We start from the raw sequence: 21,848 nt of genomic DNA on the forward strand, positions 1-21,848 counted from the left end.
ATCACGTCATTGGCACCTGGGATATTCATTTTTCTTCACCCTTTTCCCTGGTCTTCCATGTCTATTATTCCATTACGAAGCAGGTCTGTTATTCTCGTGTAGATTTCTTGCTTTAATATGTTGTTCTCATATTCTGTGGTCACTGCCTCGTGATCTGCACAAACTTTCTGTATTTCTGTTTTCATTAATGCTTTCTGCATTGAAACGTTTCATAAATTTGTCCGTTCTTTTATGAAGAGAAGATATTTCTTCGTGGATATTGTGTGTAATGTCTATTGTTGCGAGCGAATGCATATGCCTTCTTAATCTCTGACCTATTTCCATGTCCGAATACTGACGTCTAAATGGTCCTTATCATGTCAATTTCTGTGCTTAAAGAATATAAAGATTTTTAAAACTTTTGAATATTTTTTATAATTGATGGAAATTTGATAACATTGCAAGAGGAGTTGCATAAAATCGTCTTCGAACAATGGTTCCTACCTGACTATGAATGCTTTATCGAGGGTCTAATGACTAAATCTCGTCTATATTTATCCTGACCATTGTACATAAGATCGCTACATACCGGAAGTCCATGCATCCGCTGGAAAAATATATTGAACTGTGTGTGTTCACTATAGACATGTACATAGCTTACCTGTCGCTGTCTGTGAGATTGACGTTAATATCTTCTGATGTGACTTTTATTCCGTTAACAAACACTTCGATGGACCCATTTCTTGTCCACGTGGCTGCCACGTGATCCCATTGACCCTTGACTGTCTCCAGATTTGCTTTCTCCAGCTTCTTACTGATCACTCGGCCAGCAGCAGAAAAGTGCACACGGTTTTCGAACAGCTCGAAATACTTTTCACTGCCGTCACTGCAAGAGAGTTTTCATAAACGCAGCATTACTTACGCGCACATGTTAAAGTGAGACTCCAGAAGACCACACAGGAGACGAGTTTGAAATTATCATGACATTGGCTCAACTCAGGAGTTCAGATGAGATTCTGCAGTAGTCATTCAACATGAGGATGTCGAACTGACCTTGAATCCCCAATAATGTATGCGAGCTGACGTGTGTGCCTTCTACCCGGTAGTGATGCTTGATGTTGTCATACTACACAAATGTACTCTTTCATTTGTAATTGCAGGAAATACCATGTGTATTTTGAGCACAACGACGAGAATTTGAATGACTTACAGGTTAGATATTACGACCGATCTGCCGGAGTTGAGGTAGCCAATCCAGAACATGATGGAGAGTTCGCCTGATAGCTGGAACGGGCTGTACGACTCGACGGCCATGGACCCAAAACGGTTGTCAAGGTACAGGTCAAAGTCAGGAGATGTGTCTGTTACGTAATTTAGAATTTGCAGACGTCAAACAAAACCTTGTAGCTGTTCAAGATACAATATTAATCCAATACATACTAAACATCTAAAGATATTTATGGAGAATAAATTATGAACAGATTGTATTTTGTTGTTGTCTCTCTTGCCCCTCCCTACCTTTACATGTTGATCCAGAGAGAATCTTGGGCGGCGGACACAGGCAGAACGTCTTGCGTCCCTCTTTTACGCAGGTTATACCAGATGGACACTTGCCACTGCAAATATCGTCCCTAGTCTCGCAATTATCACCGCTGAATCCTGGATAAAAAACGTGTGAGTTGAGGACAAGTCACAACACCTTTTTGACAGATTTGCTCCCCTCAATAGGGACTTAGGTATGGGCCTGACAATGGGATTTTTTCGGAAATATATGACCCGAAAATTATATTATAAAACTAATTTCAGACAGCATGCCAAAAAAAACCCACATCGTTGCAAGATGGTTTTCTAAAAACAAATTCAGGTCCATAGGTTTAAATATAAAAAAAATGTGATTTGTGTAGCAAAAGAATGTGATTTGTGTAGCTGAAGAAATATCTAATTTCGACAAAATCCCACCTCCCCCCAAACCTCCCCTCCCCTACCACTACCACCCTAGAATACACCAGGAGTGTCTAGGAGTAAGTAGGTTTTGATTTGAGATCTGGAAAACGGTTCAGTGGCATGTTAACATATCTCAAGTGACAAAGATGTCAGTGCTCTTTGGATTGCATCCTTCCAGATTTACTGTAGTCAAGATCAAAGTTTTTATTAAGTGGGGCTTGGGTGTAGAAGTATAAAGGTGCTGCCTGATGTGTAGAGACACGTTGTCCCACCTTAGAGGATTTAGAAGTAGAAGAGTGGAAATGCGAGTCAAGTGCTCAGAAACCAACCTTCTGGGCAGGCACAACTGTGCCCCATAGGCTCGACGAGAGAACAGTTGCCACCATTGCTACACACATTGTCGGAACAACCATCCTTGATCAGCTCACAGGACACCCCACTGTATACTAGAAGACAGAAATACGAGGGCTTGTCAAAACGTTCTAATCCTAACAAACAAAAGCAACAATTGTGCAAGTGGTTTTTTTTAATATTTTACTTTTCAACATAATCTCCCTACTTTGCAATACATTTCTCATATCGATATTGAAGCTTTTCAATTACAGACACCACCAGACACTGGGGTAATATCGACTACAGATACCACGAGACACTGGGGTAATATGGACTACAGATACCACCAGACACTGAGGTAATATCGACTACAGATACCACCAGACACTGAGGTAATATCGACTACAGATACCACCAGACACTGGGGTAATATGGACTACAGATACCACAATACACTGGGGTAATATGGACTACATATACTAGAAGACACTGGGGTAATATGGACTACAGATACCACCAGACACTGGGGTAATATGGACTACAGATACCACAATACACTGAGGTAATATCGACTACGGATACTAGAAGACACTGGGGTAATATAGACCACAGATGCCACCAGACACTGGGGTAATATCGACTACAGATGCCACCAGACAATGAGGTAATATCGACTACGGATACTAGAAGACACTGAGGTAATATCGACTACATATACAATCAGACAATGAGGTTATATAGACTCCAGATACTAGAAGACACTGAGGTAATATCGACTACATATACAACCAGACAATGAGGTAATATCGACTACAGATACCACCAGACACTGCGGTAATATGGACTAACAGATACCACCAGACACTGAGGTAATATCGACTACGGATACTAGAAGAAACTGGGGTAATATCGACTACAGATGCCACCAGACAATGAGGTAATATCGACTCCAGTCACCAGACATGTACACTGAGGTAATATCGACAACAGATGCCACCAGACAATGAGGTAATATTGACTCCAGTCACCAGACATGTACACTGAGGTAATATCGACTACAGATACCACCAGACACTGGGGTAATATGGACTACAGATACCACCAGACACTGAGGTAATATCGACTACAGATACCACCAGACACTGAGGTAATATCGACTACAGATACCACCAGACACTGGGGTAATATGGACTACAGATACCACAATACACTGGGGTAATATGGACTACATATACTAGAAGACACTGGGGTAATATGGACTACAGATACCACCAGACACTGGCGTAATATGGACTACAGATACCACAATACACTGAGGTAATATCGACTACGGATACTAGAAGACACTGGGGTAATATAGACCACAGATGCCACCAGACACTGGGGTAATATCGACTACAGATGCCACCAGACAATGAGGTAATATCGACTACGGATACTAGAAGACACTGAGGTAATATCGACTACATATACAATCAGACAATGAGGTTATATAGACTCCAGATACTAGAAGACACTGAGGTAATATCGACTACATATACAACCAGACAATGAGGTAATATCGACTACAGATACCACCAGACACTGCGGTAATATGGACTAACAGATACCACCAGACACTGAGGTAATATCGACTACGGATACTAGAAGAAACTGGGGTAATATCGACTACAGATGCCACCAGACAATGAGGTAATATCGACTCCAGTCACCAGACATGTACACTGAGGTAATATCGACAACAGATGCCACCAAACAATGAGGTAATATTGACTCCAGTCACCAGACATGTACACTGAGGTAATATCGACTACAGATGCCACCAGACACAGGGGTAATATTGACTCCAGTCACCAGACATGTACACTGAGGTAATATCGCCTATAGTCACCGGACACAGGTAATATCGACAGCAGATGCATCCAGACACTTACATGATTGACAGTTGCATGTTGCTGTCCCGCCCGACTGCTGACATGTACCCTGGGTGGTACACGGCATGACAGGATCACACACGTTCGGGGACGATTCACACAGACGCCCCTGGGTCCCCTTCTGGCAACTGAAGTCAGTGAATTGCATGTTGGTATGAACGTCCAGGAAAACTATGGTCTTTTGTTTCATGTGTAGAAACCATCATCTGACGTTTAATATGGACAGGTGAGTTGTCGACAAGATTGTATATTGACGACATTCATGTATTGCTCGAAGATATTTTCCCAAACGAACTGTTTCAAACCAATGCTTTATGTTAATCTGCTATGGTCGACGATTACTATTCAGTACCATGCCCTTGAATACTAAACTATACTATAAACTATACCATCACCAGCCTTCACATTCTACATATCAGTTCTTGATCATCTTCTTCTTTGTTACGTAACTTCATTCTCTGTTCTGGTATTTGCTTTTTTGAATATCAAATGAAGACATTTTGTTTCATAATTATATTTTTATCAGTTTTTGTTGTTAGTGTATTTCCTATTGTAATGAAGTTATAACGTATCGCTGCCGTGCTGTAGTTTTTATTTAAAAACAAAATATGCAGACTCTGTTAACGTATGTAATTACAAACGTCTCTCGTAGGTATCCAGCACAGATCCTATTCAATCCGTTCTTCATCTAAACGTTCAAACAAAGTCATATTTGTGTTATGACGAAGATCAACTTGACCGCCATTACTGCGCCATCACACACCTGCAGAAGTAGTCCTCAAACACAGGGTAGCAGGTGGCATCATTCTGACACGAGATGCTGGTACACGTGTTGCTAATATTCTGGCAGTTCTTGCCCTCCCAGCCAGGTGTACAGTTACACGAGTAGTCAGCCAGTTGATCGACACAGGTGCCACCATGCATGCAGGGCAGGGAGTCGCACTCGTTGATCAGCTCCTGGGGCAATTATTACACTCACAGTTTTATCAGAAATAGAGCTATTGTGAAAGACATTATTCAATATTCGTTACCCTCAATCAGTAGGTGTTGCATTTGGTAGGACGTAGAAATACAGACAAGTTACAGAAACACACAGAGTAACAGAAACATCACACGGGATAACAACAATAGTACAGTGTGTACAACACTGGTGTGCTAGGATAGTACAGTGTGTACAACACTGGTGTGATACGATAGAACAGTGTTGCAAACGGGTGTGATATGTTATTACAATGTGTACAACACGGGTGTGATAGAATAGTACAGTGTTGCAAACGGGTGTGGTATGTAAGAACAATGTGTACAACACGAGTGTGATAGGATAGTACAGTGTGTACAACACTGGTGTGATAGGATAGTACAGTATGTACAACACGGGTGTGATAGGATAGTACAGTGTGTACAACACGGGTGTGATAGGATAGTACAGTGTGTACAACACTGGTGTGATAGGATAGTACAGTGTGTACAACACTGGTGTGATAGGATAGTACAGTGTGTACAAAACGGGTGTGATATGTTAGTACAATGTGTACAACACGGGTGTGATAGGATAGTACAGAGTGTACAACACTGGTGTGATATGATGGTGTGATGTGTACAACACGGGTGTGATTTGTTAGTACAGTATGTACAACACTCCTGTCATAGTATAGTACAGTGTGTACAACACTGGTGTGATACGATAGCACAGTGTTGCAAACGGGTGTGTTATGTTATTACAATGTGTACAACACGGGTGTGATAGAATAGTACAGTGTTGCAAACGGGTGTGGTATGTAAGAACAATGTGTACAACACGAGTGTGATAGGATAGTACAGTGTGTACAAAACGGGTGTGATATGTAAGTACAATGTGTACAACACGGGTGTGATAGGATAGTACAGAGTGTACAACACTGGTGTGATAGGATAGTACAGTGTGTACAACACTGGTGTGATATGATGGTGTGATGTGTACAACACGGGTGTGATTTGTTAGTACAATATGTACAACACGTGTGTGATAGGATAGTACAGTGTGTACAACACTGGTGTGATAGGAAAATACAGTGTGTACAACACGGGTGTGATGGAATAGTACAGTGTGTACAACACGGATGTGATATGATGGTACAGTGTGTACAACACGGGTGTGATAGGATAGTACAGTGTGTACAACACTGGTGTGATATGATGTTGTGATGTGTACAACACGGATGTGATTTGTTAGTACAATGGGTACAACACGGGTGTGATAGGATAGTACAGTGTGTACAACACTGGTGTATTAGGATAGTACAGTGTGTACAACACGGGTGTGATATGATGCTGTGATGTGTACAACACGGATGTGATTTGTTAGTACAATGGGTACAACACGGGTGTGATAGGATAGTACAGTGTGTACAACACTGGTGTAATAGGATAGTACAGTGTGTACAACACGGGTGTGATATGATGCTGTGATGTGTACAACACGAGTGTGATTTGTTAATACAATGTGTACAACACGGTTGTGATAGGATAGTACAGTGTGTACAACACTGGTGTGATAGGATAGTACAGTGTGTACAACACGGGTGGGATATGATGGTGTGATGTGTACAGCACGGATGTGATAGGCTAGTACAGTGTGTACAACACGGGTGTGATATGATGGTGTGATGTGTACAACACGGGTGTGATAGGATAGTACAGTGTGTACAACACTGGTGTGGTAGGATTGTACAGTGTGTACAACACGGGTGTGATATGATGGTGTGATGTGTACAACACGGATGTGATAGGATAGTACAATGTGTACAACACGGGTGTGACAGGATGGTACAATGTGTACAACACGGGTGTGACAGGATAGTGTGATGTGTACAACATGGGTGTGATAGGATAGTGTGATGTGTACAACACGGATGTGACAGGATAGTGTGATGTGTACAGTGGTAGAAGGCCGTGATCGAGTTAAGGTCAGTACTTACTGTACAGTTTTTACCGGTGTATCCAGCCTCACACTCACACCTGTAGTCCTGGTTCAGATCCACACAGCGATCTGTTTGCTCTTGGTGACATTGATCTGTGCAGTCCACGATGTCAGACTCACATGTCGCACCTGACAAACAACGAATGTCGAAAATAACTCAAACATCAGATTCCCAATATCTCTCATTCATTTCATAACATATTGATTTAGCCTGCTGTTCCTCCAACCATGTGGAGCTCCTTCACAGAGAATGTCCAAATACATGTCCAGGACAAACTACAGCTCCGTATGCTGTTACAAGAATCTATCTGTTCTAACTGAAATGCATCTACCTTATGCTAATTGACGTGACCAGACATACAGTTTTATATATACTGAAAGGGTAACAACACATACCGTCTTTTAACGCGTTTTGGTATGATGCAGTCAGGGGATTAAACAATTGATATATATACACACACATACATAAAAATCCCGGAAGTGACCATTCATCTTTCTGCTCATGCTCTTTCTGCTAATGCTCGCGTTACACGTTTATCTGTCCAGCCAGCGTCCCACTTGCAGGAGAAATGGTCAGTCAACCTGTCCAGCCAGCGCCACACTGACAGACGAACGTGGTCATTCTTTATGTCAAGCCAGCGTAACATTGAAAGGAGAACGTGGTCAGTTTACTTGTCCAGCCAGCGTCACACCGACAGAAGAACGTGGTCATTCTACCTGTCAGACCAGCGTCACATTGACAGGAGAACGTGGTCAGCTTACCTGTCCAGCCAGCGTCTCACTGACAGAAGAACGTGGTCATTTTACCTGTCCAGCCAGCGTCACACTGACAGGAGAACGTGGTCAGTTTACCTGTCCAACCAGCGTTACACTGACAGGAGAACGTAGTCAGTTTACCTGCCCAGCCAGCGTCACACTAACAGTAGAACGTGATCAGTTTACTTGTCAAGCCAGCGTCACAATGACCGAAGAACGTGGTCAGTTTACCTATCCAGCCAGCGTCATATTGACAGGAAAACGTGGTCATTTTTCCTATCCTGCCAACCTCACACTTGCAGGAGAACGTGGTCAGTTTACCTGTCCAGCCAGCGTCACATTGACTGGAGAAGGTTGTTATTGTTTACCTGTCCAACCAGCGTCACATTGACAGGAGAAGGTGGTCAGTTTATCTGTCCAGCCAGCGTCACACTGACAGGAGAACGTGGTCAGTCTACCTGTCCATTTTTCCTGTCCAGCCAACGTCACACTTGCAGGAGAACGTGGTCAGTTTACCTGTCAAGCGAGAGTCACACTTGCAGGAGACTGTGGTCAGTTAACCTGTCCAGCCAGCGTTGCACCGACAGAAGAACGTGGTCATTCTACCTGTCCAACCAGCGTCACATTGACAGGAGAACGTGGTCAGTTTACCTGTCCAGCCAGCGTAACATTGACAGGAGTAGGTGGTCAGTTTACCTGTCCAGCCAGCGTCACACTGACTAGAGAACGTGGTCAGTTTACCTGTCAAGCTAGAGTCACACTGACTAGAGAACGTGGTCAGTTTACCTGTCAAGCTAAAGTCACACTTGCAGGAGACTGTGGTCAGTTAACCTGTCCAGCCAGCGTTACACCGACAGAAGAACGTGGTCATTCTATCTGTCCAACCAGCGTCACATTGACAGGAGAACGTGGTCAGTTTACCTGTCCAGCCAGCGTAACATTGACAGGAGTAGGTGGTCAGTTTACCTGTCCAGCCAGCGTCACACTGACAGGAGAACGTGGTCAGTTAACCTGTCAAGCCAGCGTCACACTGACTAGAGAACGTGGTCAGTTTACCTGTCAAGCTAGAGTCACACTTGCAGGAGACTGTGGTCAGTTAACCTGTCCAGCCAGCGTTACACCGACAGAAGAACGTGGTCATTCTACCTGTCCAGCCAGCGTCACATTGACAGGAAAACGTGGTCATTTTCCCTGTCCAGCCAAACTCACACTTGCAGGAGAACGTGGTCAGTTTACCTGTCCAACCACCGTCACATTGACAGGAGAAGGTGGTCAGTTTACCTCTCTAGCCAGCGTCACACTGACAGGAGAACGTGGTCAGTCTAACTGTCCATTTTTCTTGTCCAGCCAACGTCACACTTGCAGGAGAAAGTGGTCAGTTTACCTGTCAAGCTAGCGTCACACTTGCACTAGAACGTGTTCATTTAACCTCTCCAGCCGGCGTCACACTGACTAGAGAACGTGGTCAGTTTACCTGTCAAGCTAGAGTCACACTGACTAGAGAACGTGGTCAGTTTACCTGTCAAGCTAAAGTCACACTTGCAGGAGACTGTGGTCAGTTAACCTGTCCAGCCAGCGTTACACCGACAGAAGAACGTGGTCATTCTATCTGTCCAACCAGCGTCACATTGACAGGAGAACGTGGTCAGTTTACCTGTCAAGCCAGCAACACATTGACAGGAGTAGGTGGTCAGTTTACCTGTCCAACCAGCGTCACACTGACAGCAGAACATGGTCAGTTAACCTGTCAAGCCAGCGTCACACTGACTAGAGAACGTGGTCAGTTTACCTGTCCAACCAGCGTCACACTGACAGCAGAACATGGTCAGTTAACCTGTCAAGCCAGCGTCACACTGACAGTAGAACGTGTTCACTTTACCTGCCCAGCCAGTGTCACACAGACAGGAGTAGGCGGTCAGTTTACTTGTCCAGCCAGCGTCACACTGACAGGAGAACGTTGTCAGTTTACCTGTCAAGCTAGCGTCACACTTGCACTAGAAGGTGTTCATTTAACCTCTCCAGCCGGCGTCACACTGACTAGAGAACGTGGTCAGTTTACCTGTCAAGCTAAAGTCACACTTGCAGGAGACTGTGGTCAGTTAACCTGTCCAGCCAGCGTTACACCGACAGAAGAACGTGGTCATTCTATCTGTCAAGCCAGCGTCACATTGACAGGAGTAGGTGGTCAGTTTACCTGTCCAACCAGCGTCACACTGACAGCAGAACATGGTCAGTTAACCTGTCAAGCCAGCGTCACACTGACAGGAGAACGTGTTCACTTTACCTGCCCAGCCAGTGTCACACAGACAGGAGTAGGCGGTCAGTTTACTTGTCCAGCCAGCGTCACACTGACAGGAGAACGTTGTCAGTTTACCTGTCTAGCCAGCGTCACACTGACAGGAGAACGTGGTCAGTTTACCTGTCCAGCCAGCGTCACACTGACTGGAGAACATGTCAATTCACCTGTCCAGCCAGCGTCACACTGACAGAAGATCGTGGTCAGTTTACCTGTCCAGCCAGCATCACACTGACAGGAGAACGTGGTGAGTTTACCTGTATAGCCAGCGTCACATTGACAGGAGAACGTGGTCAGTTTGTCTGTACAGGTTCCATGCACACACGGGCTACTGGCACAGTCGTCGATGTTGTGCTGACACAATGATCCCTCGTAGCCGGACTTGCACACACAGCGGTAGCCGTCTGTCAGACTGTCACAGCGTTCAGTGTTGTTGGTGGTACAGGGGGATGGGGAACAGAAGTTGATCCTGATACACTCGCCATTGGAAGCTGGAGAAACAGTTGTTCAGTGTCAGACATTCCCTGTATCAAGTTTCCCTTATACACATACATAGCAACAACCATCGACACTTACATTGAAAACTGTTATCAGTCTTATTGATAAATTAACGTTGATAATTAGGTATGTGACTACAAAATGAACTAATGGGAAAATGTTCTCAATACTGCAAGCTATTTATGGTAGGATGCGTGCATGCGTACGCTGTGACAGAATTAAGTGAATATTTTGACTGCAGGGTTAACGGCAAAATTGTGTTTTAAGCCCATTATTGTTTTCTTTCTGTATTAATGAGTTATCTTTGTAAACATTCAGATATTGTAAACATGGCGTTCAGTTATATATTGATATACTAGAAATAAGAATATTTGCAGATGATGTTATACTTGTGGCAAATACTATTGCTGATCTCCAGAATCAGTTAAACATTTGGGAAAGTTATTCTGACGAAAGGAAGTTCACTGTTAATGTGGACAAAACTAATACTGTTGTATAGTGAGTATAAATACCTTGGAGTTAATTTGAGTCATACATTAAATTTGGAAAATAATTATTTTAAATTCGGTTGTAGAGGTAGAGAACAGCACTACTTCGGTTGCTGTAAACATATTTATTTCAGAATCTTTGCAACCTATGCTTTTAAACTTGTCGATTCACAAATTCCATCAGTGCTTTTATATGGTTCTGATGTATGGGGCGTCCAGAGGTTTGAGTCCATTCAAAAAATTCATTTATTAGTATGTAATCTTTTTTCTTAAAGTCGGTCTACCGACCCCTTATAATATAGTACATGGCGAAAGCGGTAGGTTCCCTCTATATATAATCCCTAATGTTCATCTTATAAGGTGTTGGTTTCGCTGGGCAAACAACGATAACCAAGAAAGTCACAAATAATATGTTTTATTTTGACAGTATTGGTTACACAACATGGGCTTCCAAGATTAGAAACTTGTGGTTAAATCAAGCAGTTGGGAATTGAAAATATGTTTATTAATATGTTTCGCCAAAAGCTCAAAGACATGTTTTAATAATAGCTGATAGTTCAAGGTGTGATGTATATATGTTACAGGAACTATGTATAATGTGGGCATATGTGCATTCCCTGAAAAATGTAGGAAATATATATAATGTCTGATTCACTCAGGGAATGTGAATAATCCCTAAATTTTTCAGGTATTATATACATTCCCTGATTTAACATCAAGTTTGTTAGACATATTCCATGAAATTAGTTTTGAGGCTCTCTTATGGTCAAACTTGATAAAAAACAATTCGATAAGCCAAATTTATTTATTTATGACAACAAATATGTTTCTCTTAACTTAACAATTAGTCTTGACTGTAGTCAAAACATAGGACAGCAATGAGATTAAAATACTGTATATCGTGAAATTAATGCGTCTCCAAAAGAATGCGACCAAAAGATGCGATCTTTTAAAAGTCAACTTGCAACATAAACTAGCTTTTTTTCCTTGCCATTAAAGAAATTAAAAAATGTAGTCAGTAGGTTCAGACTTGGTCCAACCGATATTGCTATTAGCTATATAAGTACAGTCCTAATCATTAACGACTTTGTCTAGTCTATAAGTCCCATGTGGAGGATGAGTATCATATCTTCTATGTAAGGAATATAATATTTTAAGAAAAATGTACACTGAAGAATGTTATTGTGTTGACAGCAATGAATTATCATTCGTTAGACTTATAATCCTACAGATAGATTCTGTGCACACTAATATTGGTATTTATATTGTGTTATAATTGTGTCTATCAATGGCTTTGTAATGCCATGTACATGGGCCGGAGACCTTTTATGCAAATAAATATCTTCTTCTTCTTCTTACAACATACAATCACCAAGGTCACACATTAAACCTGACGGAAGCATATCAAAAAGGGTTCTACCCAAAGGTGATGTGCTTGGGACATTAGGGAATCCCCAAGGGGAAAATTATGCGCAAAGATGTGCATCTCACCTTTTCACATTGTCGAATAAAATCGAGATATCAATGCTGAAGTTACCTTTTGCTAAGGAGCTCTCGCAGATGCAGTCAGCGGTGACGTTGTCGTAATTGTTGATACAGAGGCTGTTGCTGCAGCGTCCTGCTGTACACAAGATCGCCTCATTCTGACAGTGGTCGTCTCCGAAGCCGGGTTTGCACGAGCAGGAGTAGGAGTTGGAGCCATCGACACAACTGCCGCCGTACAGACAACCATTCGGGTTCTGCTTACACTCATCTGTGGGGACACAGAGCGACATTTACACAAGTGATAACCAATGACGATACCAAGTTTTATAGAGAATCGATGAACTTCAAAAAGATGTAGATGTAAACAAACAGTATTAAAGACAAAAAAGTCACTTTAACAGGTAAATGCATCCCAACGTGTAACTGCACTGTTTCAAAGTTAAGACCACATAAACATCTAACAACACTGTCTACACACGAGTTACTCACGTCAGTCTCACAGTTAACACCCTATATACATATAACTACACTGTCTACACACGACTTACCCACGTCAGTCTCACAGTTAACACCCTATATACATATAACTACACTGTCTACACACGACTTACCCACGTCAGTCTCACAGTTAACACCCTATATACATGTAACTACACTGTCTACACACGACTTACCCACGTCAGTCTCACAGTTAACACCCTATATACATGTAACTACACTGTCTACACACGACTTACTCACATCAGTCTCACAGTTAACATCCTATATACATGTAACTACACTGTCTACACACGACTTACCCATGTCAGTCTCACAGTTAACACCCTATATACATGTAACTACACTGTCTACACACGACTTACCCACGTCAGTCTCACAGTTAACATTCTATATACATGTAACTACACTGTCTACACACGACTTACCCACGTCAGTCTCACAGTTAACATTCTATATACATGTTACTACACTGTCTACACACGACTTACCCACGTCAGTCTCACAGTTAACATCCTATATACGTGTAACTACACTGTCTACACACGACTTACCCACGTCAGTCTCACAGTTAACATTCTATATACATGTAACTACACTGTCTACACACGACTTACCCATGTCAGTCTCACAGTTATCACCCTATATACATGTCTACACACGACTTACCCACGTCAGTCTCACAGTTATCACCCTATATACATGTAACTACACTGTCTACACACGACTTACCCACGTCAGTCTCACAGTTAACCCCTGTGAAGCCAGGGCGACAGGTGCACTGATACCGAACATTCCCCCAGGAATCACAGGTACCACCGTTCTTGCAGGGGTCCTCACTGCAGGAGTTGTTCTTACTTTCACAACTGCAAACAGAATAATAACCTGTCACACCACTGCAGCCAATAAGCGGTCAGGTTGTCTAATTGATCAACGAGTGTTGCAATTCTTCTGCCGACACGTCAAGAATTCTGATGTCATTGTGATAGCTCAGTGCAACACCTTCATATGTCCCCTCATCAATTCCCCATCAGTTCCTCCATGAATTTCCCATTTCCCCATCATCAGTTCCCTCATCAGTTTCCCTTCAGTTCCATCAGTCCTCTCATCAACCCCCCACCTCCCCATCCCCCAACACACACACACACTCACCAACCCATCAGTACCTACTTCAGGTCCCCCATCAGTTCCCCCATCACTTCCCCCTTCAGCTACCCCATCACTTACCACATCAGTTTCCTAATCAGTTCCCCTCCAATTCCCCCATAAGTTCACCCCATCAGTTCACCCCATCAGTTCTCCCATCGGTCCCCATCAGTTACGTCATCAGTTTCCCAATCAGTTCCCCAATCAGTTCACCATTTGTTCCTCCAACAGTTCTACCATCAGTAACCTCACCAGTTCTGCGATCAGTTCCCCCAGTCAGTTTCCCTTTCAGTCCCCCTTCAATTCCCCCATCAGCCACAACCCAAACCAAGTGGGTATGTATGTATGTATGTACGTCGATTGTGGCACGCTGTTGCGTTCTGTAATCAACACCTGGTGGTTATTACTGTAACTCATTAAAACAGAAACTGCATTCGCAAGACGCATGTCACATGTGACCTACTGTGGTTGTGTGTACAGGCCGCCAGAGGAACACACACACTCGTATCCACCAATCAGATCCCGGCAAACGCTGTCGTCTCGGCAGTCATTTGTTGAACAGTCATTCCTCAGGTCCGTCTGGCAGTAAGTACCATTGTAGTCTGTGACAAACGTGTAGGCACAATGAAACCACTCCTATAATATCTACAATCAGAGTCGTTTATTATCACCTGTTCTGATACCATTTTCATTAATTCCCATAATCATATGGTCTTTTTGTCAAAAGTCACTATAATTGTATAGTTTCGAGACACCTGTGTTAGACATGATCAAAGTGGACAGTGTACATACATAGACTTGTTAGATACATACATGGCTTTCTTTTGCATTGCTTTTCATAGTATGACTCAGTTGCACCCGTTGTAGTTTTCATTCCAGCTTGTTCTTCATTGAGTAAAACACACACGTTGTTGTCCGTGAAGAACCCCGTGGCAACACAGGCTGAGTTACTTATACATGCAGCACTGCAGGCAGCCACAGTAGTGCTGGACAAGAATCCGATGAAGTCAACGCCAGAGTTGTACTTTACTGGGTTCTTTACCATCTCGCATTCCGTGGCTTAAACACATAAGTGTCATTATATAGTTGTATATATAGATAGTTGTGAAGTTAACATGCACCTCTATCTGTATTACCGTTGTATCAAAACATGTGTACTTTTGTGTTTGGTTCAGTGTTATTTCACGGTTGAGGTCGTGGTGTTGCAGAATAGGTCTCACTGACCATGACATTTAAGCACTGGTGGAATAACCTTCGTACGTTGTACATTGTCCGTCGAATGTGGTACGCGGTACGTGGTACGTTACGTGAGTTGTAGCATTTCTCAGACAAAAACACGAAACTCCGTGGACGTCAGCATTCATGTTTGTTTTAAAACGTGTGATAATGTGACACCTGTCCAAACTATGATTTAGTTACTTATACATATCATACTTCATCAAAACTGTGCCACATACCAGCGATAGATTCGCAGTCGAATCCCCCAAGTTTGGGTCTACAGGTGGCACCATTCAGACAGGGGTCAGATCTGCAGTAGTCGATCTCAGACTCGCACCTGTCCCCGGTACAGCCTGCAAATAAGGGGCGAGAAACGATTACTTTTTTGGTTCACAGCTTTTTTTGTACTCACGTTCCTAAATTCTTTAAAATGCCTATCAAAGACGTCACTAACAGGTCTGTGATATTTATGTAGGAGAGGTTCAGAGTCAGGGTCAGGGTCAAGGTTGATCAATCGATATGGCGTTTGGAAGAACGGCATATATGTTTCTTGCACTTGAAAACAATCAAACAGTCGTATTTATGTGTTTAGATACATTCATGCAGAAAATCATTTTCATAGATACGAGTACCATATATAATTTTACGTCATTAATTTTATATCAATTTTGATAAATTTGGGACTGTACATTTCAGCTATTTGATAGAAAAATGTGCCAGGGAACAGTGTATCGGTGCAACACGAATTTTCCAGGGACTAATATTGTAGGTAACATTGTCTCCGTGCCAAATGTATTGACAAGGGATTAACACAAGGGAAAATTCCAATATATACAAAATATACAATTTTGTATATTTGGTATTCCCAAATGTACAATTCTGTAAAGTTGGTATATCCAAAACTATACAATTTTGTATATGTGGATAGATTTTACCACTGCTGCATTGAATTTTTTGAGCTCGTAAGAGGTATTCTTGGGGTTTGAAAATATTACTAATGTTACCGAACAGTATTATTGCACGTGACAATAATACGTTAATACTATTTTCATTATGGCAACTACATTTGGAGTGTTATGAAATAATTTGTATTCCTTTATGTTGACAGCATTTTACATAAGAAATAGAACATTCGTGCAGATTTTAGTAACAGATAATGTAAATAATACCGCTGTCTTAATTAGATCGCGGTTTGAAAAAGCACTGTTTGTATAACGAAAGGCTGCCGCTGTTTTAACTAGGTCGGGGTTAGAAAAGCACTGTTTGTATAACGAAAGGCTGCCGCTGTATAAACTTAATTGAGGTTAGAAAAGCAATGTTTGTATAACGAAAGGCTGCCGCTGTCTTAACTAGGTCGGGGTTAGAAAAGCACTGTTTGTATGGGGAAAAGCTGCCGCTGTCGTAACTAAATCGGGGTTAGAAAAAACACTGTTTGTATAGCGAATGACTGACGCTGTCTTAAATAAATCGGGGTTAGAAAAGCACTGTTTGTATAACAAGAGGCTGTCGCTGTCTAAACTAGAATAACCAATAAACGGAATAGCAAGAGAGTACCCTTTTAGCGATTGTCACGATCATTGCAAAATAATAGATAAAAAATCCATGAATTTAAAATTGTACAATGAAACATATATATAGGATACACATTGTTGGAATAAATTCCTATCATATTACGTTCACGACATTAGTTCTGGAGTTTTCAAAGTAAAATTTAATATATATGTTTCTGTGATTTCATGTAATGGTGATTCTAAATATAAAATATTGGTTGATATTGTTTGACACCGTCCATGATACTTCTACTTAAGGATGTTTGTTCAGTCAATTGACATGCGTTCACTGTAAACAAGGATCATTAGTGTGAAAGGATTACTAAGTTTGTCATCCAGTATAATGCACTTCCTCGATTAGCATAATTAGAACAGAGTTTGTAATTAGTTACATCCGGACTCCAGTTAACCAAAGAGCTACATCAGTTGAGAGTGTGAGCAACTGGAGAAGAGGCGGGCAACTCAATATGATTTATGAATTAGTGGAAATTTAATAAATTATCGAACGCCTGTCGTATAAATGCATTCGAACATTAAACACGCACAAAACAAACTACCTAAACGAACACCAAATTAAAAATCTTAAACAAAACTGCAAACAATCAAATATCTTCAACCCTAAACTTAAAATACCCAAAATAGACACAACACTAGCTAGCCAAATAAACAAACAAACCGACCCAAACATAGCTAAAACTACCACACTAGCATACATACACAAAAATTGGCCAAATTGGTGTCACATTTACACGGACGGATCCTCAGATCCGACCTCCAAACACACAGGTTTCGGAGTCCATACCACACAACCAACTAAAACCACACAATCCTTCTGACTCCCAAATAACCAATCAATATTCACGGCAGAACTAATGGGCATGGCCTCAGCCCTCCACAATCAAGAATCCAAAAACCAAAAAAGAAATCCTAATACTTAACGACTCCCTAAGTGGACTGCAAGCCCTCCAAAACAAAAATACCAAAAACCGACCTAAATTAATAAATCAAATACTTAAAAGCTCCAACGACCTAACTAAGGCAGGCAAACCTTCTTGTGGATACCCGCCCACGTAGGAATATACGGTAATGAAAACGCCGATAAAGCAGCTAAACTATCCCTCAAAATCCCAGAAATAAGCTTAAACTTACCCATCTCAAAATCAGAAATTAAAAGTGTAAACAAGCAAAAAATCACCAAAAAAATGGCATAACCTATATCTAAACTCAAATAGCCAAATCAAAAAAGTGCTCAGCAAACCACTAACCAAACCAAAAATTTTCCATCCATCAAAAAAAATCGACAGATTAATCACTAAACTCCAAACAGGACACACCAACCTAAATAACCACCTAAAAAAACACACACACACTACAGGTAACTGCCCACACTGCAAACAACAAGAAACACGCACTCATCCACTGCACACACTACCTCACACATCGAACCGCATTACAAACCACCCTCAATCTAAACAAGGCTCTCATTCTAGAAGCAATACTTAACCCACAAAATAAACTAGAAAACTTCAAGGCCTTAGGCGTATTCTTAATCAAAACGGAACTAATAAAACACATCTAAAAACATAATAACCTACCAAATCAAAATCACATAAACAAACAAACATCCACCATACCCAGCTCCCTTAGTTCTCCTCCCCCCAACCCCATCGGTATCTATTCCAAATCTCAAAATTCCCAAATTATATGTAAGAAACCCCTAAAGCCCCCTCTTGGGTTGCACAGACCACCTTCGCCCCTTTCGAAAACACATTAAATGGCCTGGCCGGGCCCGTGTGCGAAATACGCATCAGTCGGAAAGCGCACGTTAAATCTCCAAAGTAAGTAAGTAAGTAAACACGCACAATCACAGATCGTACATTTGAGGCTGAACGTCAACGAAGCCGTGCATGTTGCCTTACAGCGATTTGTCTTCAGAACACACAGTGAGCTCAGGTGAGTTTATTAATGATGATATTTTCATTCATTCATAGATATGGCGATCATGAGCGCTGACACTATATGTGTTCGCAATAGAACATTTGGAAGACTAGACACATATTGATTCACTATATGACAACATCAAATCCAGTATTTGTTTAAACAGGTTTTAAAGCATTCAAAATGATGCATTATTATAAAATACAATGTGTGACGCTTCGTCTTCCATGTCAAATACATTAATGATTTGTTTTAAATATAATGTAATATTACTAGGACTTTTACCCTAAACTAAAATTATGGAGTCTTGCATGTCGAGCCAACAAACTATTGTACATATTATTCACATTGGAATTTCTGTTTACTGTGTTTGCGGTGGGGTCCAGACAATTCCTCAAATGGACAATTCCAAATACTACTGCGTAAAATATTGATGCTGATTTGGAGAAAATAACCAAATGGATGAAAGCAAGTAAAATTGAATCCAGAGAAAACAGAAACCTTTCTATTTCACGTTAAATTAAAGTCTTCCCAAGTACAAAACCTAATCTTAAAATGAAGGGAATTAACATTTATGACTTTGGGAATAATATTTCAGTCAGATTCTGATATTGACGAGTTAAAAAGGAAATCCCTATGATTAATTGCCTTAGAAGTCTTAGATACCTTTCTGGTGTCCACCGCCATGAACCATACTCACTTACTCTGTTAAATAACTCCTTTCACATGAATCGTTATGAACAAGCATGTAATGCCCATATTTGGGATAATTTTACCAAGAACAATAATTAATCCTAGAATGTTTACACTAAGATTCATTTCGGACGCTGAAATAATGCCGATGAGACGTTAAATTTTCACTCACTCACTCACTCACTCACTCACTACGGACTATACGGACTATTTGTGCGGCGATAAGGGGTACAGGCCACGAGAAAATTTATAGAGAAACTAACACAGTCATTACACCTTTTTACAAGATGGAAAACATCTTTGCTGTTAGTAATTACATTTATAGAAATCGAACCAATATACAGGCTATATGTTGTAGAACAGAATGCTATGCCAAGTTATTCCTACCTGATACCATTAATAATTGGAATAGTCATCTGATATAGAGGATTATTAAACTTGGACAGTGTCACATAAATATTTATCGCCTCGGACTCGGTTGTAGTGATTTAAACTTCCATCGGCTTAAAAGACAATATATTAAGAAACGATTCGCCTTTCTATTCTAAAGGCTAAGTGAGTTTATATTCAGTGGTTTATGGGAAACAATTGGTCAATTTAGCTATTTTGAAATCAGTACATCCTACGTTCGGGTGAATTTGCACTAATGTTATAACTTAAGAATTAATTCATATTTTAAGATACGTATTAAGTATTAAACAGTTAAATAGCTTTTCTTAGTAATTGAACACCTTTCCATCGACCGCACCAAACTGTTGACCAGTCGTTTTTGTTCTGTTTTAATGTATATATGTGTTATTTAATACAATTTGTATATAGGAAGCTTGGTGGGGACTTTTGGGATATAAGAAATGAATACAGACTGCCATATTGTCTGAATGTCTTAACAATCACCGGGTGTGACAATGTAGACAGGATATTATTCAGGTTTCTGATAATTACTCCATGAGCATACTGGGTATTGGTGCTTGGGGATATTAAATATAACAGTTTGTTATCAGAGGAGATTGACAGTGAACTTTTAGAACCAGTTAGATATGATATCTATATGACTTCTTTCTGTTTGACAAAGGATTTAGGGTATATGTGTGGGAAATCCTTTCACACTGATGGACGAAAGTCACTCAACCAGTTCATGTATTCTACGTCAAATAATATCAGAACACGTGTATAATTACATCTTCAGGATACCAATAACAACGAAATGTACAAATTAACAAACACGACCAACATTATTATTTCGTGATAATGTAGGTGTCATGCATGTAATTATAGCTATATAAAGATATGTTTAATTATTCAGTTTGTGTGAAGTCGGTCATAAATACAAGCAACAGTTGATTCTGAAGTTCTTTAATCATGTACTTTTAAGTATATTTTCCCAATATTATATGATCCCCAAAAGGGCAATTATATTCATGTTATATTTTTTCAGTCACTTTTTGAATACGAATTACGTAACATTTATGCTACTTTGATTTTATAAGACCAATGTTGTTGTTACAGACCCAGGGACCGACTAGGTTCATTACATGTCATAAAAGTGCCGGGCCATAATGTGGTGGCAATACATTCTCTAATTAATACCTGTCACAAAGAGACGGGCCATTTGGGTTTGTCCTCAGGGAATGTGTTATGCAATTTGTGTATTCACGAAATAGCATTCAACAAACTGTGTACTTAGTCGGGTGATTTAGGATTGCATTTGTACATTATTTCCTTAATCGTGTGCGAAATACGCATAATGTCGGAAAGCGCAAGTTAAATCCCCAAATACTGACTTCGTTCCTAAAAAAATCACAACCCTCACTTATAATTGTATCACAGTATCACTTGAAATTTTAATGATGTAAATCACGTATCTGTCACTTTCAATGTAGAATACGTCAGTCACTCAACCAGTTCCACTATTATTTTCCCAAAAGATGAAAGATTAAAAACAGTTATCAAGATTTAATTTCCATATCTTCAGAAATACTTAATCTTAACTTTGAAACTGCCATCTTGATGTATTATTCTGTATTGAATGACATTAGATATATGCTGCTATACCGCCGCTGGTGTCTTAATTTGCGAGAATTAAACATTTGGTATGCATCCAACCATGCGCGTGCCAAATTATACAGTGTCAAG

The 21,848-nt window shown here is 40.9% G+C and overlaps 1 protein-coding gene across 1 annotated transcript in view; it reads right to left on the minus strand.

Moving 5' to 3' along the window:
• LOC139469398 (uncharacterized) overlaps positions 1–21,848 on the minus strand; it is a 103,270-nt gene that overhangs the window by 23,424 nt on the left and 57,998 nt on the right. Inside the window, exons 32-44 of the mRNA XM_071251562.1 lie at positions 15,774–15,887; positions 15,130–15,375; positions 14,780–14,918; positions 13,903–14,036; positions 12,725–12,940; positions 10,459–10,692; positions 7,148–7,278; positions 4,954–5,147; positions 4,191–4,318; positions 2,253–2,369; positions 1,498–1,638; positions 1,190–1,340; positions 641–865 (exon numbers count right to left, since the gene is read on the minus strand). Of these exons, the coding sequence (XP_071107663.1) occupies positions 641–865; positions 1,190–1,340; positions 1,498–1,638; positions 2,253–2,369; positions 4,191–4,318; positions 4,954–5,147; positions 7,148–7,278; positions 10,459–10,692; positions 12,725–12,940; positions 13,903–14,036; positions 14,780–14,918; positions 15,130–15,375; positions 15,774–15,887 (2,170 nt within the window). The remainder of the gene's footprint in view (positions 1–640; positions 866–1,189; positions 1,341–1,497; positions 1,639–2,252; positions 2,370–4,190; positions 4,319–4,953; positions 5,148–7,147; positions 7,279–10,458; positions 10,693–12,724; positions 12,941–13,902; positions 14,037–14,779; positions 14,919–15,129; positions 15,376–15,773; positions 15,888–21,848) is intronic.

Source organism: Haliotis cracherodii, unplaced genomic scaffold (assembly GCF_022045235.1).
Source record: "Haliotis cracherodii isolate W230 unplaced genomic scaffold, xgHalCrac1.p SCAF_2, whole genome shotgun sequence".
Classification (NCBI taxonomy): Eukaryota; Metazoa; Mollusca; class Gastropoda; order Lepetellida; family Haliotidae; genus Haliotis; species Haliotis cracherodii.